General features: G+C 41.7%; 1 protein-coding gene across 1 annotated transcript; it reads right to left on the bottom strand.

Moving 5' to 3' along the window:
- Nucleotides 1-14,264: 14,264 nt before the first annotated feature.
- Ebna1bp2 (EBNA1 binding protein 2) lies at nt 14,265-20,873 on the bottom strand. The gene is made up of 9 exons (XM_047552602.1): nt 20,615-20,873; nt 20,447-20,530; nt 20,050-20,219; nt 19,339-19,462; nt 18,480-18,569; nt 16,826-16,901; nt 16,488-16,581; nt 14,583-14,745; nt 14,265-14,444 (listed from the first exon to the last, which is right to left on the bottom strand). Exons 1-9 carry the CDS (start codon nt 20,678-20,680, stop codon nt 14,394-14,396), a joined length of 918 nt encoding a protein of 305 aa, XP_047408558.1. The 5' UTR covers nt 20,681-20,873; the 3' UTR covers nt 14,265-14,393.
- Nucleotides 20,874-20,876: the final 3 nt, after the last annotated feature.

Raw genomic sequence — 20,876 nt, 5'->3', positions numbered from 1 at the left:
AAGGAGCAAGGAGAATCTCTACACCACATCTCTACCCTGAAGGGCCACCCTTTAGAGTTTAAGAGAAGAAGTAAGTCTCAACTTGAGATAGAGGGAAGCATGTACTCCAAGTGTGAAATCAGAGGTTAAAGTTAAAACCAGGATTTGCAAGGAACAGTCACTGAAGAAACAAAGGCAACACAGAAGATAGTCATATAGCTAGATTTGCAAAGAGTATAATGGAAATTTTTGCAACGTACAGGAAAAAAATAGTGTTGAATTGAGAGAGAAAAATGAGAATATTATAGTGACAAGAGTCCAAGAGAGGGAGATCCAAGATGGCAGACTAGAGGGAGGCTGCGTTCCTTGTCACTCCGTAACTCCGGTTTCAAGCAGGGGATATCTGTTTCTTGGTGAGGCAGTTTTTGCTGCTTATCGATCCCCTGCTGTTTACCCCATTTGTCTGCTGTGACCACCTGCAGTCTGCCAGCATATCGACGCGTTTTTTTGAGTGCAGATTGCTGTCAGGCACCTATCATCCGCCATTTGCCTGCCTCTCACCTGTCCATCGCCTGCCTTACACCTATCCATCACCCAACGCACGAGGTTCACCTCCCAATCGTCTGACAACAGTCAGCAAACTGATCGCCGACCGCCAGTGGAGCACCAGCTGCCTGCTGTAACCTGGAAGTTCACTGTGACAGTACCTGCAGGATTGATTACACATGGCTGCCGTCATTTTGAGACAACAGCCAGGCACCATAAGACCCCTGGCCAGACTGACTGAGCCCCATCTCCAGGAGCCCTCAGCTGGACCAATCACTCCCTGCCTCTGGGACCCTCACATCGACTGCCTGCTCCCTGCCGCCAGGACCCCCAGACCAACTGACTGTACCCTATCACCGGGACCCCAGACCGACTGATTGCACCCTGCCTCCAGGATCCCGCAACCACACCAAACACACCCGACCTCCAGGACCCCTGCCTGACCAACCACACCCCGCCTCCAGGACCTCCAGCTGACCACGTCCACACCCTGGAAGCCAGAGTGGTCATCTTGGATAATCCTGGAAGCCACAGCTCCGATCTTTAGGTAGGGCAAATCCCATCCTGAGACGCCTGCTGGGACTTGAAGCTCATTGTCAGGTACCTCTCATGCATCAGGCTACTGAACACCAGGAGGTTTCATTACTATATGACTGTTAAACTGTAGATTTTCTTTTTTCTCCTTATTGAAAAATTTTAAGTTTTTATTTCTTTACTTTTCTTGCTCTTTTTTCCTTTTGTTTACCTTTTCCCTCAGAGTCTCTTTCTCCCTTTTTGCATGCTAACATCCAATTTCTTTTGATTACACTCTCACTCTTTCTACTATCTAGAACTTCTGTATATTCTTTTCTTATCCCATTAACAGCCACATTCTACATCCCTCTGCATCCTCTTTGTCCTCCACTTGAAACTGCAGACCTTATTGCAAATCTGTTTTACTGAAGATAATATTTGAACTCATTCTGTTTACTATGACAATTTTGTTATTGCCCTCATAGGGGCTATTTGGTTTAGGGTTGCATACTATCTGAATTGGGCACTGCTAATATTGATCTCCCCTTAAAGAAAAGGTTTTGGAAACCTATAGGGCCACTATAAACCTATAGGGGGAAATCTGCAATACCCCAGATCTGCACTGCTAGAGGGGAAGATACATGAACAACATGAAAAAACAAGGGAAGAAAATGATCCAAACAAATCTACATTCTATATTAATAGAATCCAATGACAATATGTTAGAAGAAATGTCAGAAAAGGACTTCAGATTATACATGATTAAGATGATTCGCAAAGCAAAGGATGAAATAAGAGAGCAAATGCATGCAATGAATGATAATACCAATAAGCTGAAAGAACAAGTGCAGGAAGCAAAATATCATTTCAACAAAGACATAGAGATTCTCAAAAAAACCCAAACGGAAATCCTTGAAATGAAGGAAACAATAAACCAAATAAAAAACTCAATGGAAAGCATCACCAAAAGACTAGATCACTTGAAAGACAGAACCTCAGACAATGAAGACAAAATATTTAATCTTGAAGATAAAGTTGCCCAAACAGAGAAGATAGAAAGAAATCATGAACAGAATCTCCAAGAACTATGGGACATCATGAAAAGACCAAATTTAAGAATTATTGGGATTGAGGAAGGCACAGAGATACAAACCAAAGGAATGAACAATCTATTCAATGAAATAATATCTGAAAATTTCCCAAGCCTGAAGAATGAAATGGAAAATCAAATACAAGGGGATTACAGAACACCAGATGCACAAAATCACAACAGATTCACACCAAGGCACATTATAATGAAAATGCCTAGCATTCAAAATAAAGATAGAATTTTGAAGGCTGCAAGAGAAAAGCATCAGATTACATATAGGGGGAGACCAATACGGATAGCAGCCAACTTCTCAACCCAGACTCTAAAAGCTAGAAGGGCCTGGAACAACGTATTTCAAGCTCTGAAAGAACATGGTTGCCAACCAAGAATCCTATACCCAGCAAAACTAACCTTCAGATTTGAAGATGAAATAAAATTCTTCCATGATAGACAAAAGTTAAAAGAATTTACAAATAGAAAGCCTGCACTACAGAATGTTCTCAACAAAATATTCCATGAGGAGGAAATGAGAAACAACAATGTAGGTCAGCAAAGGGAGGAACTACCTTAGAGAAAAACCACTCAAAGGAGAAGCCAAGCCAACTTAAAAACCAAAAATAAGCCCAAATGACTGGGAATATGAATCATTTCTCAGTAATAACCCTGAACATTAATGGCCTTAACTCATCAATCAAAAGACATAGACTGGCAGATTGGATTAAAAAGAAAGACCCAACAATATGCTGCCTGCAAGAGACTCATCTCATAGAAAAAGATATCCACAGACTAAAGGTGAAAAGATGGAAAAAAACCTACCATACACATGGACTCAGTAAAAAAGCGGGGGTCTCCATTCTTATATCAGATAAAGTGGACTTCAAGCCAAAGTTAGTCAGAAGGGATAAAGAAGGACATTTCATACTGCTTAAGGGAACCATAAATCAGGAAGACATAATGATCATAAATATTTATGCCCCAAACAATGGTGCATCCCTGTACATCAAATAAATCCTTCTCAATTTCAGGAATCACACAGACCACAACACAATAATTCTGGGTGACTTTAACGCACCACTGTCACCACTAGATAGATCTTCCAAACAAAAACCAACCAAAGAAACCATAGAACTCAATAACACAATCAATAGCCTAGACTTAATAGACATATATAGAATATTCCATCCATCAACGAGCGGATTCACTTTCTTCTCAGCAGCACATAGAAGCTTCTCAAAAATAGACCATATGTTATGCCACGAAGCAGCCCTTAAGAAATGCAAAAAAATTGAGATACTGCCTTGTGTTCTATCAGATCATAATGGACTGAGAGTAGAAATCAATGACAAAATAAAAAACAGAAATTACTCCAACACCTGGAGACTAAATAATATGCTATTGAATGAAACATGGATAACAGGAAACATCAGGGAGGAGATAAAAATATTCTTAGAGGTCAATGAGAACAACAATGAGAACAAAATCTCTGGGACACTATGAAAGTGGTACTAAGAGGAAAATTCATTGCATGGAGCATATTCCAGAAAAGAATGAAAAGTCAACAACTAAATGACCTAACATTACAGCTCAAAGCCCTAGAAAAAGAAGAACAGAATAACAGCAAAAGTAGTAGAAGACAGGAAATAATTAAAATCAGAGCTGAAATAAATGAAATTGAAACAAAAGAAACAATTTAAAAAATTGACAAAACAAAAAGTTGGTTCTTTGAGAAAGTAAACAAAATAGACAAACCCTTAGCCACACTAACAAAGAGAAAGAGAGAGAAAAAGGAAATATCACAGACAGACACCACTGAGATACAGAACATAACGAGAAGCTACTTCAAAAATCTGTATTCCAACAAAATAGAAACTACCGAAGACATTGACAAATTTCTAGAGACATATGCTCCTCCAAAACTGAACCAGGAGGACATACACAATTTAAACAGATCAATATCAAGCAAAGAAATAGAAGAAGCCATTAAAAACCTACCATCCAAGAAAAGCCCAGGACCAGACGGATTCTCAGCCGAGTTCTACAAGACCTTCAAAGAAGAACTCGTTCCAATACTTCTCAAAGTATTCCAGGAAATAGAAAAGGAGGGCACCCTACCAAACTCATTCTATGAAGCTAATATCACCCTCATACCCAAACCAGGCAAAGACACATCAAGGAAAGAAAATTTTAGACCAATATCCTTGATGAATATAGATGCAAAGATCCTTAACAAAATATTGGCGAACCGTATCCAAAAACATATTAAGAAAATCGTGCACCACGATCAAGTGGGGTTCATCCCTGCAATGCAAGGATGGTTTAACATCCATAAATCAATAAACGTAATCCATCATGTCAATAGACTTAAGGATAAGAATCATATGGTTATTTCAATTGACACAGAAAAAGCGTTTGACAAAATACAACACCCCTTTATGCTGAAAACACTAGAAAAAATAGGGATAGTAGGAACATACCTGAACATTGTAAAGGCTATTTATGCTAAGCCCATGGCCAACATCATTCTTAATGGAGAAAACTGAAACCATTCCCTTTAAAAACGGGAACAAGACAGGGATGTCCTCTTTCACCACTTCTATTCAACATTGTCCTTGAAACTCTTGCCAGAGCAATTAGGCAGACTAAAGAAATTAAAGGGATACGAATAGGAAAAGAGGAACTTAAGCTGTCACTATTTTGCTGATGACATGATTCTATATTTAGAGGATCCAAAAAACTCCTCCAGAAAACTTCTAGACCTCATCAATGAATTCAGCAAAATAGCAAGCTATAAAATCAACACACATAAATCTAAAGCATTTTTATACACAAGCAATAAAACATCTGAAAGGGAAATGAGGAAAACAACTCCATTTGCAATAGCCTCAAAAAAAATAAAATACTTGGGAATCAATCTAACCAAAGAGGTAAAAGATCTCTACAATGAAAACTACAAAACATTGAAGAAAGAAATTGAGGAAGACCTTAGAAGATGGAAAGATCTCCCATGTTCTTGGATAGGCAGAATTAATATTGTCAAAATGGCCATACTACCAAAAGTGCTATACAGATTCAATGCAATTCCAATTAAAATCCCAATGATGTACCTTACAGAAATAGAGCAAGCAATCATGAAACTCATCTGGAAGAATAAGAAACCCAGAATAGCTAAAGCAATCCTTAGCAGGAAGAATGAAACAGGGGGTATCACAATACCAGAACTTCAACTATACTACAAAGCAACAGTAACATTGGTACTGGCATGGTATTGGCACCAGAACAGCATGGTATTGGCACCAAAATAGACAGGTAGATCAATGGTACGGAATAGAGGACACGGACACAAACCCAAATAAATAGTTTTCTCATACTAGACAAAGGTGCCAAAAATATGCAATGGAGAAAAGATAGCCTCTTCAACAAATGGTGCTGGGAAAACTGGAAATCCATATGCAACAGAATGAAACTAAGCCCCTATCTCTCACCCTGCACAAAAATCAATTCACAGTGGATCAAGGACCTTGAAATCAGACCAGAGACCCTGCATCTTATAGAAGAAAAAGTAGGTCCAAATCTTCACCTTGTTGGCTTAGGATCAGACTTCCTTAACGGGACTCCCATAGCACAAGAAATAAAAACAAGAATCAATAACTGGGATAGATTTAAACTAAATAGCTTTCTCTCAGCAAATGAAACTATCAGCAATGCGAAGAAAGAGCCTACAGAGTGGGAGAATATCTTTGCCACTCATACTTCAGATACAGCACTAATTTCCAGAATATATAAAGAACTCAAAAAACTCTACACCAAGAATACAAATAACCCAATCAACAAATGGGCTAAGGAAATGAACAGACACTTCAAAGAAGAATATCTACAAGCAATCAACAAACATGAAAAAATGTTCACCATCTTTAGTAATAAGAGAAATGCAATCAAAACTACACTAAGATTCCATCTCACCCCAATTAGAATGGTGATTATCAAGAATACAAGCAAAAATAGGTGTTGGAGAGGATGTGGGGGATAAGGTACACTCATACATTGCTGGTGGGGATGCAAATTAGTGCAGCCACCCTGGAAAGCAGTGTGGAGATTCCTTAGAAAACTTGGAATGGAGCCACCATTTGACCCAGCTATCTCACTCCTCGGCCTATACCCAAAGGACTTAAAAGCAGCATACTACAGAGATACAGCCACATCAATGTTCATAGCTGCTCAATTCACAATAGCCAGATTGTGGAACCAACCTAGATGCCCTTCAGTTGATGAATGGATAAAGAAACTGTGGTATATATATACAATGGAATATTACTCAGCTATAAAGAATAATAAAATTATGGCATTTGCAGGTAAATGGATGAAATTGGAGAATATCATGCTAAGTGAGATAAGCCAATCTCAAAAAACCAAAGGACGAATGATTTCGCTGATAAGCGGATTATGACACATAATGGGAGGTGGGAGGGGGGCAAGAATGGAGGAAGGAGGGACTGTATAGAGGGAAAAGAGGGGTGGGAGGGGTGGGGGGGAGGAAAAAATAACAGAATGAATCAAACATCATTACCCTATGTAAATGTGTGATTACGCAAATGGTATGCTGTTACTCCATGTACAAGCAGAAACATGTATCCTATTTGTTTACAATAAAAATAAATCTAAAAAAAAGCAACTCTTTTGGAATTAATATTATTAGTGAAATAATAAAATAATACAAGCCAGAAAAAAAAAAAAGAGTCCAAGAGAGAAGAGGGACCAAGAGGGCTTAGGATTTCCATGATGATCAAAGAAATCAGGAAGGTTAAGATGAGAAAGTTCTTTCAGACATAAAGAAAAAAGAGGGGGAGTATAAATAGGCTTGTTAAACATCCATACCAAATTAGGCATCTTTGGGAATGAGAGATTTCAAACCTAGTCATTGGGAAATGAGGAGTGGACAGTCATCTCACCAGAGATAGCCCTATATCCCACAATCACGCTTAAACCTAGGCACAGGGACCATGGCCTCTGGTGAGACTGCTCACTGGACACAGGGTGGGGTGGTCAGCATCACAATGGCGTGCAGTCCTGGGTTATAAGGACCCTCCTGTGTGACATAACTGCTGGGAGGCTCAGCACAAGCTCAGTTGATCACCTGGACTGACTGGGGCGAGCTGAGGGGCTAGGAGAGTCTGAGGGGATGACAAGGAAGCTATCCCACATTTCTCCATCTGGACCCCAGCCTCCTGGTCCTTCCATCCACTCACCCTCTCGTCCTCCAGCCCGCCTTCCTCCCCTGTCCACTCCATCTTTCAGCCCTAAGTCCACTCTCCAGGGCAACGCTCCCCTCTCTGTCTTCTGCTCTACCTGGTTCCCTCCTCTCACTAGCAGTGCCCGCTCCTACTTCCCCACCTTAAAGCTCTCCATGCCCAGCTCCTCCTCTGTTCCTTCTGGACCCACCCCTCGCCACCCTGTTCGTCTGCCTCCCCTTTCCTACTACTCCTCCATCCTGGCCCCCACTCCTCCTCCCAGCCCTGCCTTCTAGCTCCCTGTTCTCTAGTCCCTGCTGACAGTCCAGTCATCCAGAACCGGACTGAGCCGTTGATGACTCTCATTCTGGGGATGGTGTCCCCACTCCCCGTGCAGTTCAGAGTGGCCAGGATCTGGATTCCCAGCAGCCTGACCCAGCGAACGCAAGGGATGCAGGGCGAGGGCAAGCCAGGCTCCAGCCCGGAGCATCTCTGGTGAGTTACAAGACGTTTCCTGTGTCCAGACCTGGTTATCTTACTGCTGTCCCTCCTTCCTTTCATGCTACCATGGTGACACTCTTTGGATGCCAGAGAGACCTTTAACAATTCCTTTACCCAGAGAGTCAGTTCCTCTCCTCCCCTGTCTGCTCAGTCCCCTGCAGGAGGCTCTGCATTTGTGCCTGGCTTCTCTGTGGGACTAGGGCTATAACCACAGAGCAAACTGCAGGACCAGTGACGAGCATAGAAGGGGGATCTAGAAGCCTCAATGTGTCCTTTTGTAAACTGAGGGTAAGAAAGACATGCTGAGGGCTCTCAGGCAGGGCATGCACCCCTGCACAGGTACTCAGGGACTCAAGGCTTGTTCTGTTGTGTTTGGTTTTTTCTAAAGATTTTACATCCATGGATAATTCCATAGTTGTTTAATATGGCTCCTCTTGAGACTCCATTTTTCCTCTCCTAGGACTTTACATCAGGCACTTTCTACCCATGAAAAATGGGCAAGAAGGTGGAAGATCCCTTTTTTCTCATCAGCCCTGCAGGAAGCAGAGTTACATTCTAATGAGAACTGTGATGCTGTTTGTCTCTGGTTCCCAAAGGTAACAAAAAGTCCATGTCTTGGCACTATATAACATGGAAGAATCCATAGATGGTAAGTCCTAGGGCTTGAGAATATCATGACATAGAGCACACAGAGGATATGGCTAGAGAGACCTCTTAGGGTACTGTCAACTTGGTCCAAGCCTCCCACTCCTCTACTTTGAGGATGGAAACTCATACTAACCAAGATGACAAGACACACTTTCAACCATAATGCCATTTTCTTAACTGTCCAGCAACAAAAATGTCCCTTTTGACCTTAACATTGCATTCCTTCATTCATCAGACATTTAGATGGTACAAGCCAACTATCTGGAGTCATACTGAGTGCACATCCTGGTTCTGCCACTCATTAACTGTGAGTTTGGGCAGGGTTTTTAACCCTATCTGAAGTTTTCTTAGGGTGGCTATGAGGATTAAACAAAATAATGCAAGAGTTTAAGGCAGTATCTGGTACCTGGTGCTCATTAAATGGTAGTTGTTGTTGTTGTTGTTATTACTATTATTATTACTACCACATGGTATTCACCATGATGGGGCTGGTATGGGGACCTCCCAGCATAATGAGAGTCCAACAAGTAGACCTGTGAGGACACTGGCATGGGGACAGGGAATGGGCTTGCTGTGGAGCAGCAGGAAACAGGTGCTTCAAGCACAGGCACTAGGGCTGCTACCGACGTGACTCCTGCCTGATTCAGGCTGCCAGGTCTCTCAATCTCATTCTTCACGCTGCTCCAGGACAAAGGGACAAACACCCAGGAGACGGGGCGAAAGTCAAGAAGTGGGTAGGATGCAAAGGTCTTGATGAGTGTGGCTCCTGCACTTGATAAACACCAGGAAGCACCGTGGCAACAGAGGTGGTGCCTAAGAGGGCAGAGTGGGGAGCCAGGCTGCCTGGGCTCTGCTTAACAGGGGTGTGAGCTTGAGTATGTTACTAAGTCACTCTTAAACTCAGTTCTCCCGTCAAGAAATGGAAACATTACTGTACCTCTCTTACGGGGTTTTATAAGTAGTAAGGGAGGTGGTGGTTTTGTTGGGCCCAGAACTATGCCTGGTCCATCCGTGCCCAATACACAGGGTCAGTCTACTGTGATGCAGACCAGGAAGAACAGAAAGGAGAATAAGAGGCCAACCTCAGAACAATAGGATGCTGCTCCTGGTTCCTTGGCTTCATTCCAGGTATCTTTATCCACAGTGATTTTGGGTGTGCTCCTTCCCAAGAGCTCTCTGCACCCTGCAGTTCTCCTGCTCCTACTCCAGGGTCTGGCCTCGTCTTCCCTTACACACCTCTAGCCTCAGCATGTGACCCTGCAACAGGCTGCTTCATGGAGATTTGAATAGAAGGCTCAATGATTCCAGGTCGTACCACTGGGCAGGGGAGCTGTTCATGTGCATCAGCTCCTCTTCAGATATGGGCATCACCTTGGAGACAGGAAACAGCAGTATTCAGGCTGAGTATAGAAGGGAAACACATAGCTAGAGAGTTGGAGAAATGAGGATTCATCAAAGGGAGAAAGAAGGGTAGAAGCTCTTTTACTGAGTAAGAGACCCAGGTAAAGAAGAAATAATTCAATGACATTTCTTGAACAGGCATAATGAATCGATTGTTCAGTGACTGTTAAAGACCAACAAGGAAGACTTTCTTCAAGGGAGGATACTATTGACATAGGAATAAGCACCAGAATGGGATTTTGCTATGAGGGAGATTGGGTTCAACTCTGAATACAGGATGGATAAGTGGGTATTTGAGGCCAAAAATCAAGACGTGTGGGTGTCAATAGACTGAAAATTACTAGGAGGATCTATCAGGGGTACAGAGGGAATATGGCTAAACTAACCTAACAGGAATCTTGTTGAAGGCAGCCAGGGAGATCAGACATCATCTGTGCGATGGTGGAGAATAAGAACTAAATGCCAAGGGTGATCAGATATCCCAAGGGTGGAGAGTTCTAGCTAAAATGACTTAGCAGGATTTTTGCTAAAATTGGATGATGCAGAGATGAACACAGAAGACCAACAGTCAGGCCTGGCTGAAAGGAGCTCAGGACAGGCCAATTAGAGGTTGGTAAACTACAGAATCTTTGCAAAGGAAGGAGGCATGTGAAAAAGAAAGGTTGTGGGAACAGAGGAATCGCCAGGTTAAACAGGGCAACTTGAAAAAAAATTAGCACATGTTACTTAACGGAACATTCTCCCTTTCTTTAAAGAGTAGAGGCCTGGCTCCTGTGGGTGCAAAGTGCACGGGGAAATAGTGCTTCACTGACCTCCAAGGACACCGCCTAGCAATTCAGTATGCTTCAGAAGGTCAAGTGAGGCTGGCCCAGCCAGGACCACCCTGCTCAGCCTCTTCTGGGCCTTACAGATTAGACTGATTTTGTCCTTCTTGTGAGGGGCCTGAACACCTTGTCATCACTGTGAACTTAAGGATAAGGCTTTACCGCTTCTATAACTCCAGTTGTATTCTTTTCAAATTTCACTTCAAGCCTGATCATTTTTCTTGACTGCACATTCATCTTTGCTAATCAATTCTCTTTCCATCATCAGCTTTTTAAAAATGTTTGTGGGTTCATTGCTGAGACAAGGAGAAAACACGATTATACACATTGTTCTCCATGTGTCTGTGAAATGAGTAACAGATGCAGTGACCGATCACAGATGGACTTTGAAAGAAATGATGACTCATCACTGATCATTATGCATCTGTTATTTATGTAGTGATTTGTAGACTGAAGAGTCAGCAGATTGTCTCTACCTTAGGCCAACTATTCAGTTAATACACTTTGGTAACTGAAAAGAGGTCTTACGGAGTAACAGCTGTTATCAAACTGCACATCGATAATTGAAATTCATGCATTTTGAATCATGCAAAAAACTGCCTGTACTCTATTAGGGACTGCTATCTTTCAATGCATGGGACTGTATTTTAAAGCAAAAAATACAAAGGGATAATATTGCCTGCATCCTGACCATGCTTTATTCTGAGGGCAGGCATGATAAGGAAGTGATGCATATGAGTTCTAGAGGACAGCTCTGAGACTAATGCAAGGGATTCATTCGGTTTGTAAACTAAAAACCTAAAATAAAAATGGTAAGAAGGAAAAAAGGAAGGGTGAAAGCCAGGGAAATAGTTTTCAAGTTCTTTAAAAGTACTTAGCATTAGTAACTTACTTTTAGTCTACCAGTGCAAACTGTGTCCTTTCTTTTTTTTTTTTTTTTCTTTATTGTAAACAAATGGGATACACGTTGTTTTTCTGTTTGTACATGGAGTAAAGGCATACAATTTGTGTAATCATAAATTTACATAGGGTAATGTTGTTTGGTTCATTCTGTTATTTTTTCCCTTCCCTGAGACTTCTTACTTGAAATACTACACATCATCCCTTTTGTCTTCTGAAAACATTGTCTGCATGATCAGAATTTTGTTAGCTGAAATTAACTTACAAAATATAAATTCATTTTGTTCCAGAAACTCGGTATTGTATGAAATCAGAACTATTCTTTATACCAGTAATGGTATTACAAAATATGAAAAACAAAATTCTGCTCAAGAATATACTTCTCAGATATTTCTAGTTTCCTTAAAGTATGGCTTCTGAACAGGTATGGAGAGAGGGAAGACAGGAAAAGGGGTTTACTACCCAGAGTAAGGCCAGCACCTAAACTGGACTGCCCACCTACATACAGTCTCTTCATAGCTTTCAGTCAGCATTGGACCACCTCCCAAATATGGACAACCAAGGCTCACCAGACAGGAAAGCCACCTGCTCTGATTTGGATGTGGTCTGTCCCGCAAGTGTTTATGTGCTAAAGGATTGGCCCCATTGTGGTGGTATAAAAAGGTGGTGGTCCCTTTGAAGTGGGACCCAGTACAAGGCGATTTGTTCAGAGTATTCACCTCAGATGGGATTTATGCTGGTCTTAAGGAGTTCCCAGAACTAAGTTGTTATCAAGAGCAAGCCTGGTCCCTGAATCTCTGGGGCTTTGTGTCATGCTGTGACCTCTTCCACATGTTCTCACCATCATGATTCTACCAGCTGGGGCCCTTTACACAGGTTGTACAGATGAGGCCATCAACCAATCTTGGACCTTCAGCCTCAGTTATTTTGCTATAGTAACAAAAATGAACTAATAAACCACCCCAAGAAAATAATCCTAAACAAGGGAAATGACAGAATTATTGGATATGGAATGACTGTATTATCAAGATTATTATTTAATTATATGGCATTTTACACACGTTAACACTGACAGAAACCCAAAAAGGTAGCTACTATATTGTCTACATTTTCTCAGATAACAAAACAGAAAATATGACAACAGTCAAATAGCAAGTGAGCAACAAAGCCCCAAAGTCCAAGTTTTTAATTTCTACAATATACTGCTGCTCAACATGCAAAAGAGAGAAGACAGATATGGCATGTTCTCTCCTTTGTAGATTCTAAAAGTTTTAAATCAAAATAAGCATAGAATAGTGATTACTAGATGCTGCAAAGGGTAGAGGGAAATTAGAAAATGGTACCAAACACAGCAGATAGAAACAGTAAAGTTCTAGTGTTCTATAGCACCATGCAGTGACTATAGTTCACAATAACATATTACCTATCTTATGAATAACTAGGAGGGGATTTGAAGTCTCCAACACAATGTAATAATGAAATAAAACATGGATTACTCTGATTTCATCAGTATAAAATGTATGCATGTACTGAAATACCACTGCACTCATAAACATACACAACTGAATCTTTTAAAAAAGAAAAAGAGCAAAATGTACAAGTGGGGGCTCAGGAAACAGAATAAAGGGAACAAAAGAAAACTCATAAAAAACTTGAACTATAATTCATGACCCAGTATGATACTCCAACCATAGAACTATAAAATGATATGAAAAAGATCAACTGGAGAATAACTATTGGGGGATAAAATGAAAGCTAAAATAAACATTCAATAAAATGATTAGATAAAAGGAAATGTTTCCTTCAAATCAGACCCAAAATGCAAACCCACAAGTGATCAGTAGAAGAGGTTCAACATTTGACTAACAAATTCCAAAGTTCAGAACAAAGAAAAATGGCCATCTACTTGATAAGAGAAGTTATCTAGTAGGATTTTGCAGAATGGAAAAACCTGAATCTTTCCAAGAACAAAAATATACCCACACCAAGACATTATCATGAAGTTTCAGATCTTCAGGAAGAAAACCTTCCAGAGAGAAGACTGAGAACAAGAGACACCCGAGTCCTCAGCAGCAACGCAGGAGGAGTCTTCAGCATTTTAAGGGAAAAGTTTTACCAGCCAAATGAGAAGCAATTCAGAAATGTGGGAAGATAAAAAGTTCACCTGTCATATTCCTTTTCTTAGGACAATACTAGAAAATGATACACAATGAAAAGGGGAGTAAGCTAAGAAACTCTGGGATCTGGGAAGTAATGGAGTCAACTTAGGTCTAGAAGACACAGGTGACAGTTCAATGACAGAACTGCAGCAGGAAGATTAGAGGGTGGATAAAACAGCAAAGAATCTGGACAAAACTAAGGACACAGAAGGAAAATTAGGAAAGAGAAAAATGTAGAGGTGATGATTAAGCCAAGGAACAACCAACAGAGGAAATCTGATCACAATGCTTCTCCCTTTACAACCAGTGATTGTGATATTATTATTTGGAAGGACTGGAAAGAGGAAGTAAGGGAGGCAGAGATTAACTCTTCACCTATCAAAATAAAAAGGTAATCTGAACTTAAAGTCTAAATTATTATTAATAAATAGGAATATTATTTAATATACAAAGTCACTTCCAAATCTTTCAGTCTGAGTTTTAACCAAGGGTATACATTTAATTGATAATTTTTCTTTTTCTTTTTTTTTTTTAACAAAAAGAAACCAATGTACTTTGAAATTCCAAGGCTTCATCCCTTTTTCTTCTTTGTATAAAAAGATGCTGCTCAGCGGGTCCTGCTCTTCATCTTCTCTCTTGTTCGTTTTCCAGGTCTCTTCTACACACAAAAAAAATAATCACATCGGGTCACACAGCACTTGATCTTCTGCCCCAGAGAGAGAAGGCAGATGAAGAAAGTGGGTTTGGGGTGAGAGGAGGTGGCGCCTAACCCAGTTTGTGCAACCCCACCACTTACATTTGATCCTTTCTTTCCAGGCCTCTTGGGACCCTTGCCATGAGCTGTCTTGGCCCGGAAACTGGACACATCGTCATGGCTCTCACGAGTGTTCCACTTGGAGCCTTTCTTCTTTCCACCAAAACCAAACTTCTGGTTTTTGTATCGTCGTTTAGCACTGGGCCTGGAGAAAAGGAGCCCTACAAGTCACTGCAGCACTGTAACTTCTGAGGAACCTTACGGCCCAATGATACCCTCTGGTTCCTTTCTGTACAGCTCTGCAGGCACTGCTGTCACTGGAATTCCATCCTTGGCCCTGCGTTTTTTTTTTATAAATTACTTCATCTATTTATGGTCTTAACCCCCATAGCAGGAAGACAAAAAAAAAATCATAAGATAAAATCTGCGCATGTCGTGTCTTTGGAAAGCTTTTTAATTTTAAATCAGTCTTGCTAAACCACCCTCAGTAGTTGTTACTCCTCTCAAGGATATAACATGCAGTCAGCATTCAAATGTAATAAATTTTAAACTCATCAGATTCAGCCTAACCAAAATTACATGGCATCTCCCTTCCTACACTGGTTCCCTTTCTGTATAAATGCTCCACCTTGGGGTCAGTGCTTCTACCATCTGCCCAGGCACCCAGGTGGCCTAAACTCACTTTTTTTTTTTTTTTTTTTTTTTGTGGGGAGGGAGGGCAATATCAGGGATTGAACTCAGGGGCATTCAACCACAGAGCCACATCCCCATCCCTCCTTAGAGACAAGGTCTCACTGAGTTGCTTAGAACCTCGCTTTTGCTGAGGCTGGCTTTGAACACATGACCCTCCTGCCTCAGCCTCCTGAGCTACTGGGATTACAGATGTGTACCACCAAGTCTGGCTCTACACTCATTCTTAACACCTATTTCAATTACTGAGTCCTGCTAAGTTGACTTCTCAAGTACCTCTGCACTTGTGTTTTCTCTTCACTACCCCTCTGCATTTGTAAAGCATTATTAACTGCACATTTGGACTTTTGAAACAGTCACCTAATCAAGTCTCCCCTTCCCTCAAGTCTATCACTGACCCAAGTGCCACTGTAATCTTTTCAAACATGAGTATGACCTGCTCATCATTCTCAGTAAAGCCTGTGAGTGTCTCCCTACTGCCTCCTGGATGAAGCTCAAGCTCCTCCACAGTGAGCAACAGCCCAACCCATCCCAGTCCCCCTCACCACTCCTCACCTCCCACTGCATTCCCACTGGGGCCAGACGCTGGCTGTTCCTCATCCACAACCTGCTGTTTCACGACTCTGTGTCTCTGCTCGCTCAGGTTCTTCCTCCTTCCCCTACTCTTTTCCACACTGATGGTCAATTCTTAGCCATCACACCAGGCTCAGATGGGACCCTCTTCCAGGCAGCCATGACCAGGCTATGTAAGGAACTTCTAAAATGTGCTCCCAAACTATTCCCTAAATGTCTTTATCAAAGTTTTTGCTGTATAATATGGAAATTATCAGTCCCCCTAGGCCTGGTGTGCAGGTATGCAGAAAGCTAGACTAAAAAGAGTAATGGCAGACATCCTCCCTTTTAATATTTATAGTACTATGAGGCTCAAACCATTTCCTCATTACAGCAAATGGTGCAAATAAGTGATTTGCTCAAAGCTACCCTCCTACTGGGCAGCAGAATCCAGACCTGAACCCTAGGAATGTGCTCTTAACTAACAAACTGAGTGATGGGGAATCACACAGTGCTTCAGCAATCACTAAAAATGGGTCAAGAACCTTACTTTCATCTTCAAAGGCTGATATAGCTAAAAAGTCCCATCACATGGTGCTGTAATTCTTGGTCTAGTCTGCAGCTGCACTCTCTCAATTCAGAGGCCACTCCTGTGAAGGTCCCCCAGTCCATTATACATCACAGAACCAAACCAAAACCTCTTACCCTTTCTTCATCTGCTGGCTTTTAGCTCCTGCCTTTGTGCCCTGTGGGACGGATTTCTGATCCCCCTCAAGGAAATCCAGTTTATCAGAGAAGCCTGTGAGTAAAGAAGCACTTTGATCAGTACCATTATATTTTAAGAAAGGTTTGAAACTCAAAATAAGGGTCCTATTTCCAAACTGATTTTAAGAAGATCTTGCTCTCCATCCCAGTCACAGAACTTAGGTCCAAATGTTACCCATCAATCAAGAAGATTTCAAAGCACTATGTGTTCAAATTACCTCTAAGGTATGCTCTATCCCTGTTCTCCTGCATCCTTAGCAGAGAGATATTCAACTAACCTTTCTGATATTTCTTAATGGCATTCATCATATGCGTTTTCTCTCGCTGTCTCTTCTGAAGAACTTCTGTTTGCACCTGTGAACAGACACAAGGACAGTTACACCCATTCCAAATCATTACTTCAAGTGTCCACATTCTCTCAATAATGCTGTGATTAAAAACCAAACCACATGCTGTGATTAACATCACTATCATGTAACATTTACATGTATGTGCTAGGGGCTCAAAATATATTCTCAGTTCACCTTCATAATAAGAAGGTGAAGTTCAAATTCTTATCTATTAAACCAAAACACAGAAAGGTATGCTTGTTCAAGTTACATAGCAAGAATGTTTAGAGCAGAGATGCACACCCAATAGCCTGACTCCACTGTCTGTTCTCTTACCCCATCACACAATCCTATAAATTAAGTTTAGGTCTACATTCAATTTTCCTCGTTGGTTATACTTGGCAAGATTAAACATCCAATCCCCTGTTACTAGGCATGAAAGTACCAAAAGGAAGAGGGGAGAGGGAACTCTCCAGAAAAAAAAAAAAAAAAAAAAAAAAAAAAAAGCTTTAAAGACAAAAGGAGACAATATACTTTAGGCAGCGTTTCTGTATCTCAACACTACCGACATTCTAGACAGGGTAATTCTTTGTTGGGGCACAAGTCCTGTCCTGTGAATTTTAGGGTGTTTGACAACATCCCTGCCCTCTACCCACTGGATGCCAGCAGTACCCTCCACTCTAAGATATGACAACCAAAAGATGTCTTTATACAGTGACAAATGTTCCCTGGAGGCAAAATCACTGCACACTGGGAACCACTGCTTACTAGTATCCTCAAATTAGAAATAGTGAGCTGAGCTGAGCTTTGCTTTGAATAAAGCAATTGCCAGTATGTTTGAGACGATGTTAACCATCCACCTCAGATCAAAGAAACACTAAATCCACAGTTGACCTTTAGCGGAGGACAGGATACTAGTCTCCTCTTCCTCTGCTAAGAATTTATCAGAAAATTACCCCAACTGTGGACACCAGTTCCATGCCCCAGATCACAAGGGTTATGTCCAAAACACTGTGACAAAGCCTTAACCCCCGCGTGGATCCTCCTCACACCCATTCCTTCCCACAATCCTAATTATAATACCTGTTATCTCTCTTAGGTGACTATACACCAAAAAGGAAGTCAAAAATAGTTTCACAGAAAGCCTAATCTGGTTTACATTAGAAATCAGATAATCATAGTGTGATAAATCAATAGAATAATTCCTTCAGTGACCTGAAAAATCAAGGTCAGGGAGTTCTATCTAGGATGCATATCAGAAGTACCTGAGCAGCTTTTTGGGCAAGGGGAAAAGCATGCAGATTCCCAGAAATTCTAAAGCCTGGAAATGTTTCAAAAAATTTCCCCTGGTGATTCTGCTGAGAGATCAGGTATGGAAACCACTGATCTGGACTCAACTCTTTACTGTACAGATGTGAAAACTAAAGCCCAGAGAGGTTATCAGCTCGCCTGCCCTTACCACCCTAGCCCTGGCACTGCACACAATCCACTGTGAGATAACAAACACATGATCAAACACCCTCAGAGCCTGGAACCAAATCAGACCATGGTGATCTGATTTAACAGATATACAGTCCTATTCCTTGCACATTTTCTTTCTCACCTTCTTTCCATACTTCCTAAGTGCTCGCAGTTGTTTAGCTTTTTCAGACTTCTCCATCGCAGCCTGTTTGGTCTGCAGCTTCTGTCGAATCTAAAATGCAAAAAGTTGTCAGATTTACTTAGGGTGCATTAGAACAGAGAACAGTACACACCAGGGAACCTATAAATCATCTATTCTGAACCCCTATGTTTCACACATGAAGACAATGAGGCCCAAAGGCTGAGCACTTTACCCAAGATCATAAAAGTGTCAGTGGTGGAGCCAGAGCTTAAAAGTGACCTTCCCACTCCCAGTGTGCTGTTTGCTCTATTACACAAAATTGTAGTCGATGAAAGAACAATTTAAATATAACCTGGTTTCAGTGTTGGCAATTCTCTCCCCTTCAAAGTTAAATGAGGACCAAGTGCCACCTAACTCTAAATTATACTACATCGGAGTTGTATATTAATCCCTCATTTTATAGAAAAGTGAGAAGGTAAGAAGAAAATGTGTCTACAAGTGATAGCATTGCCTTCTGGCAATGGCAGCACCAGAACAACTGTGCTACCTTCTCTATACACCATGCCATGCCCATGGCAGCTAGGAAGCACAAAAGCTACCTGTACTTTAGGGAACATTTTGACACTACTTCCTCTCTCCTTAGTTATTTAATTAGGAAAATGCCATTCTTATATTTATCTAATGGGAGGTGATGACCATAACTCTACAGTAGGGAATCTCTGAAAGAGATAATAAATGACTCTGACAACCAGCTCCCCATTATTGGGTTTATAGCTCTTTCTAAAATCCTATAGGAGACAGGCCAGCTGAATATACTTCAGTACAAAGTCTTGGCTTTCCAGAGAAAAACTTTTCTTACCTTTTGCATCTGTTGATCGGACTTAGCCATTTCGGCAAAATAATCGGTTGGTCGCTTGGTAGGGACTTTGAGCTGATGGAGGCGGGGTAACACTGCAAGCACAGCAGCCTGGGCCTGGCGGTAGCTAAGATTGTAGGAAAAAATGTGAAATGAGGTAAGGGAGAAAGGCTTTCATTCCTTCTTACTACATCTCACGAGTTGTCCAAGATGACAAGAACCATCAACATCTGACCTTCCCTAACAGATGAATCAACAAACAAAAGTTGTAATAAAACCTTGTTAATTTGGTATCTAAAAAAAATTTCACTATACACCATTATTTTAAAGGAGAGAAATTTTGCTAAAAGTAAGTTAGTAGTTTAAAGCAACAACCACTCTAAAGATGGCAATTAACACAAAAATTAATGCCAAGTGTTAATTTTTATATAATTACTAAAGAAAGTACAGTCAGGAACTTCCCATAAGCAAAATTTGCTCTAATAACTGACTGCATGCACACACACACAAACTTTACAACTATTTTGAATATTTCAAAATAGTTCATAAACTGAACTTTAAATCAAGACTAGTGAACCAGGGAGTTTTTTTCTCAACTAGGGAGAATCTCAGCTCTTCTCTGGAGCTCCAGAGGGTACAGTCTCATTACTTCCCTCTCTTCCAGTACCTAGCACAAGGACCCCCAACTTCTCCCACATTGGAAAATAAACATACAAACTCATTTCCCGCTGGAAATCGTCTTCTGGATTAACAGCTTTCTGCTCTTTGTTCTGAGGTGTAGGCTGAGGGTCACTGATTTCTGGCACCGGACCCAGGGTCACATCGAGTCTTTCAACCCATTCCAGGTCCCGCTTGAATTCAGCCAAACACTGTTTCAAGCCATTCTAGGAAATTCAGACACTGAGCTCATAAAAAAAGAATCAGTTTATCTCTCTCAAATACCAGCACAAACCTAATAAGAAAAGTGGTACACCCAAATACCCAGGCAGGTAATCGACCATCTTGGCAAGCACAGGTTGAGTCTTTCCTGAGACAAGAATCAGTCTCCAAGCACATCACTGCTTTGTGCGCATCCACTTCCCAGTACCCACTGCCCGGCGCCCCCGCTTACCACGTCATTCACAGTCTTCTTTGGCCCCTCTAGCACGACATTGAGGCCTGGCTTCAGGAGTCCGCGGGAAAATGCATCCTGCAACTGCAAGACACTGGGGCGTTCAGTACCAGAAGAGTAAGAGCCCCTCTTCCCGGGCCCAGCCGGGCGAGCTGTGCAGACACCTACCTCTCTGTCCGTGACAAGAGAATCATCAGAATCCGAGTCTGAGCCTGAGAGCGGAGGAGTGTCCATCCCGCAGCACGCCCGACCAGGACCTAACCGGAAGCGCAAGATAGCCCGAGGCCTGCGGAACTGGCAGAGGGGAACCTCGCCGCGGATACTGCGCTCAGCACCCACTCGCACTCCGCAGCTCCACGTGCGCCCGAGCCACACCAACACCAACAACTCACCTACCCGGCTCAGCGCAGCTAGCGGGACTTCCGCTTCC

This window comes from Sciurus carolinensis, chromosome 1 (assembly GCF_902686445.1).
Source record: "Sciurus carolinensis chromosome 1, mSciCar1.2, whole genome shotgun sequence".
Lineage (NCBI taxonomy): Eukaryota > Metazoa > Chordata > Mammalia > Rodentia > Sciuridae > Sciurus > Sciurus carolinensis.
Note: the sequence above shows the minus strand (reverse complement) of the source record. Positions and strands in the feature narration are given on the sequence as shown.

Excerpts from the sequence above, each read along its gene's own strand:
- Ebna1bp2 (XM_047552602.1), bottom strand. The coding sequence starts at position 20,680 with ATGGACACTCCTCCGCTCTCAGGCTCAGACTCGGATTCTGATGATTCT. Across the intron at positions 20,531-20,614 it reads CTCTTGTCACGGACAGAGAG|TTGCAGGATGCATTTTCCCG; the intron begins GTAGGTGTCTGC and ends AGTGTCTTGCAG. Across the intron at positions 20,220-20,446 it reads AGAAGACTGTGAATGACGTG|AATGGCTTGAAACAGTGTTT; the intron begins GTAAGCGGGGGC and ends TGAATTTCCTAG.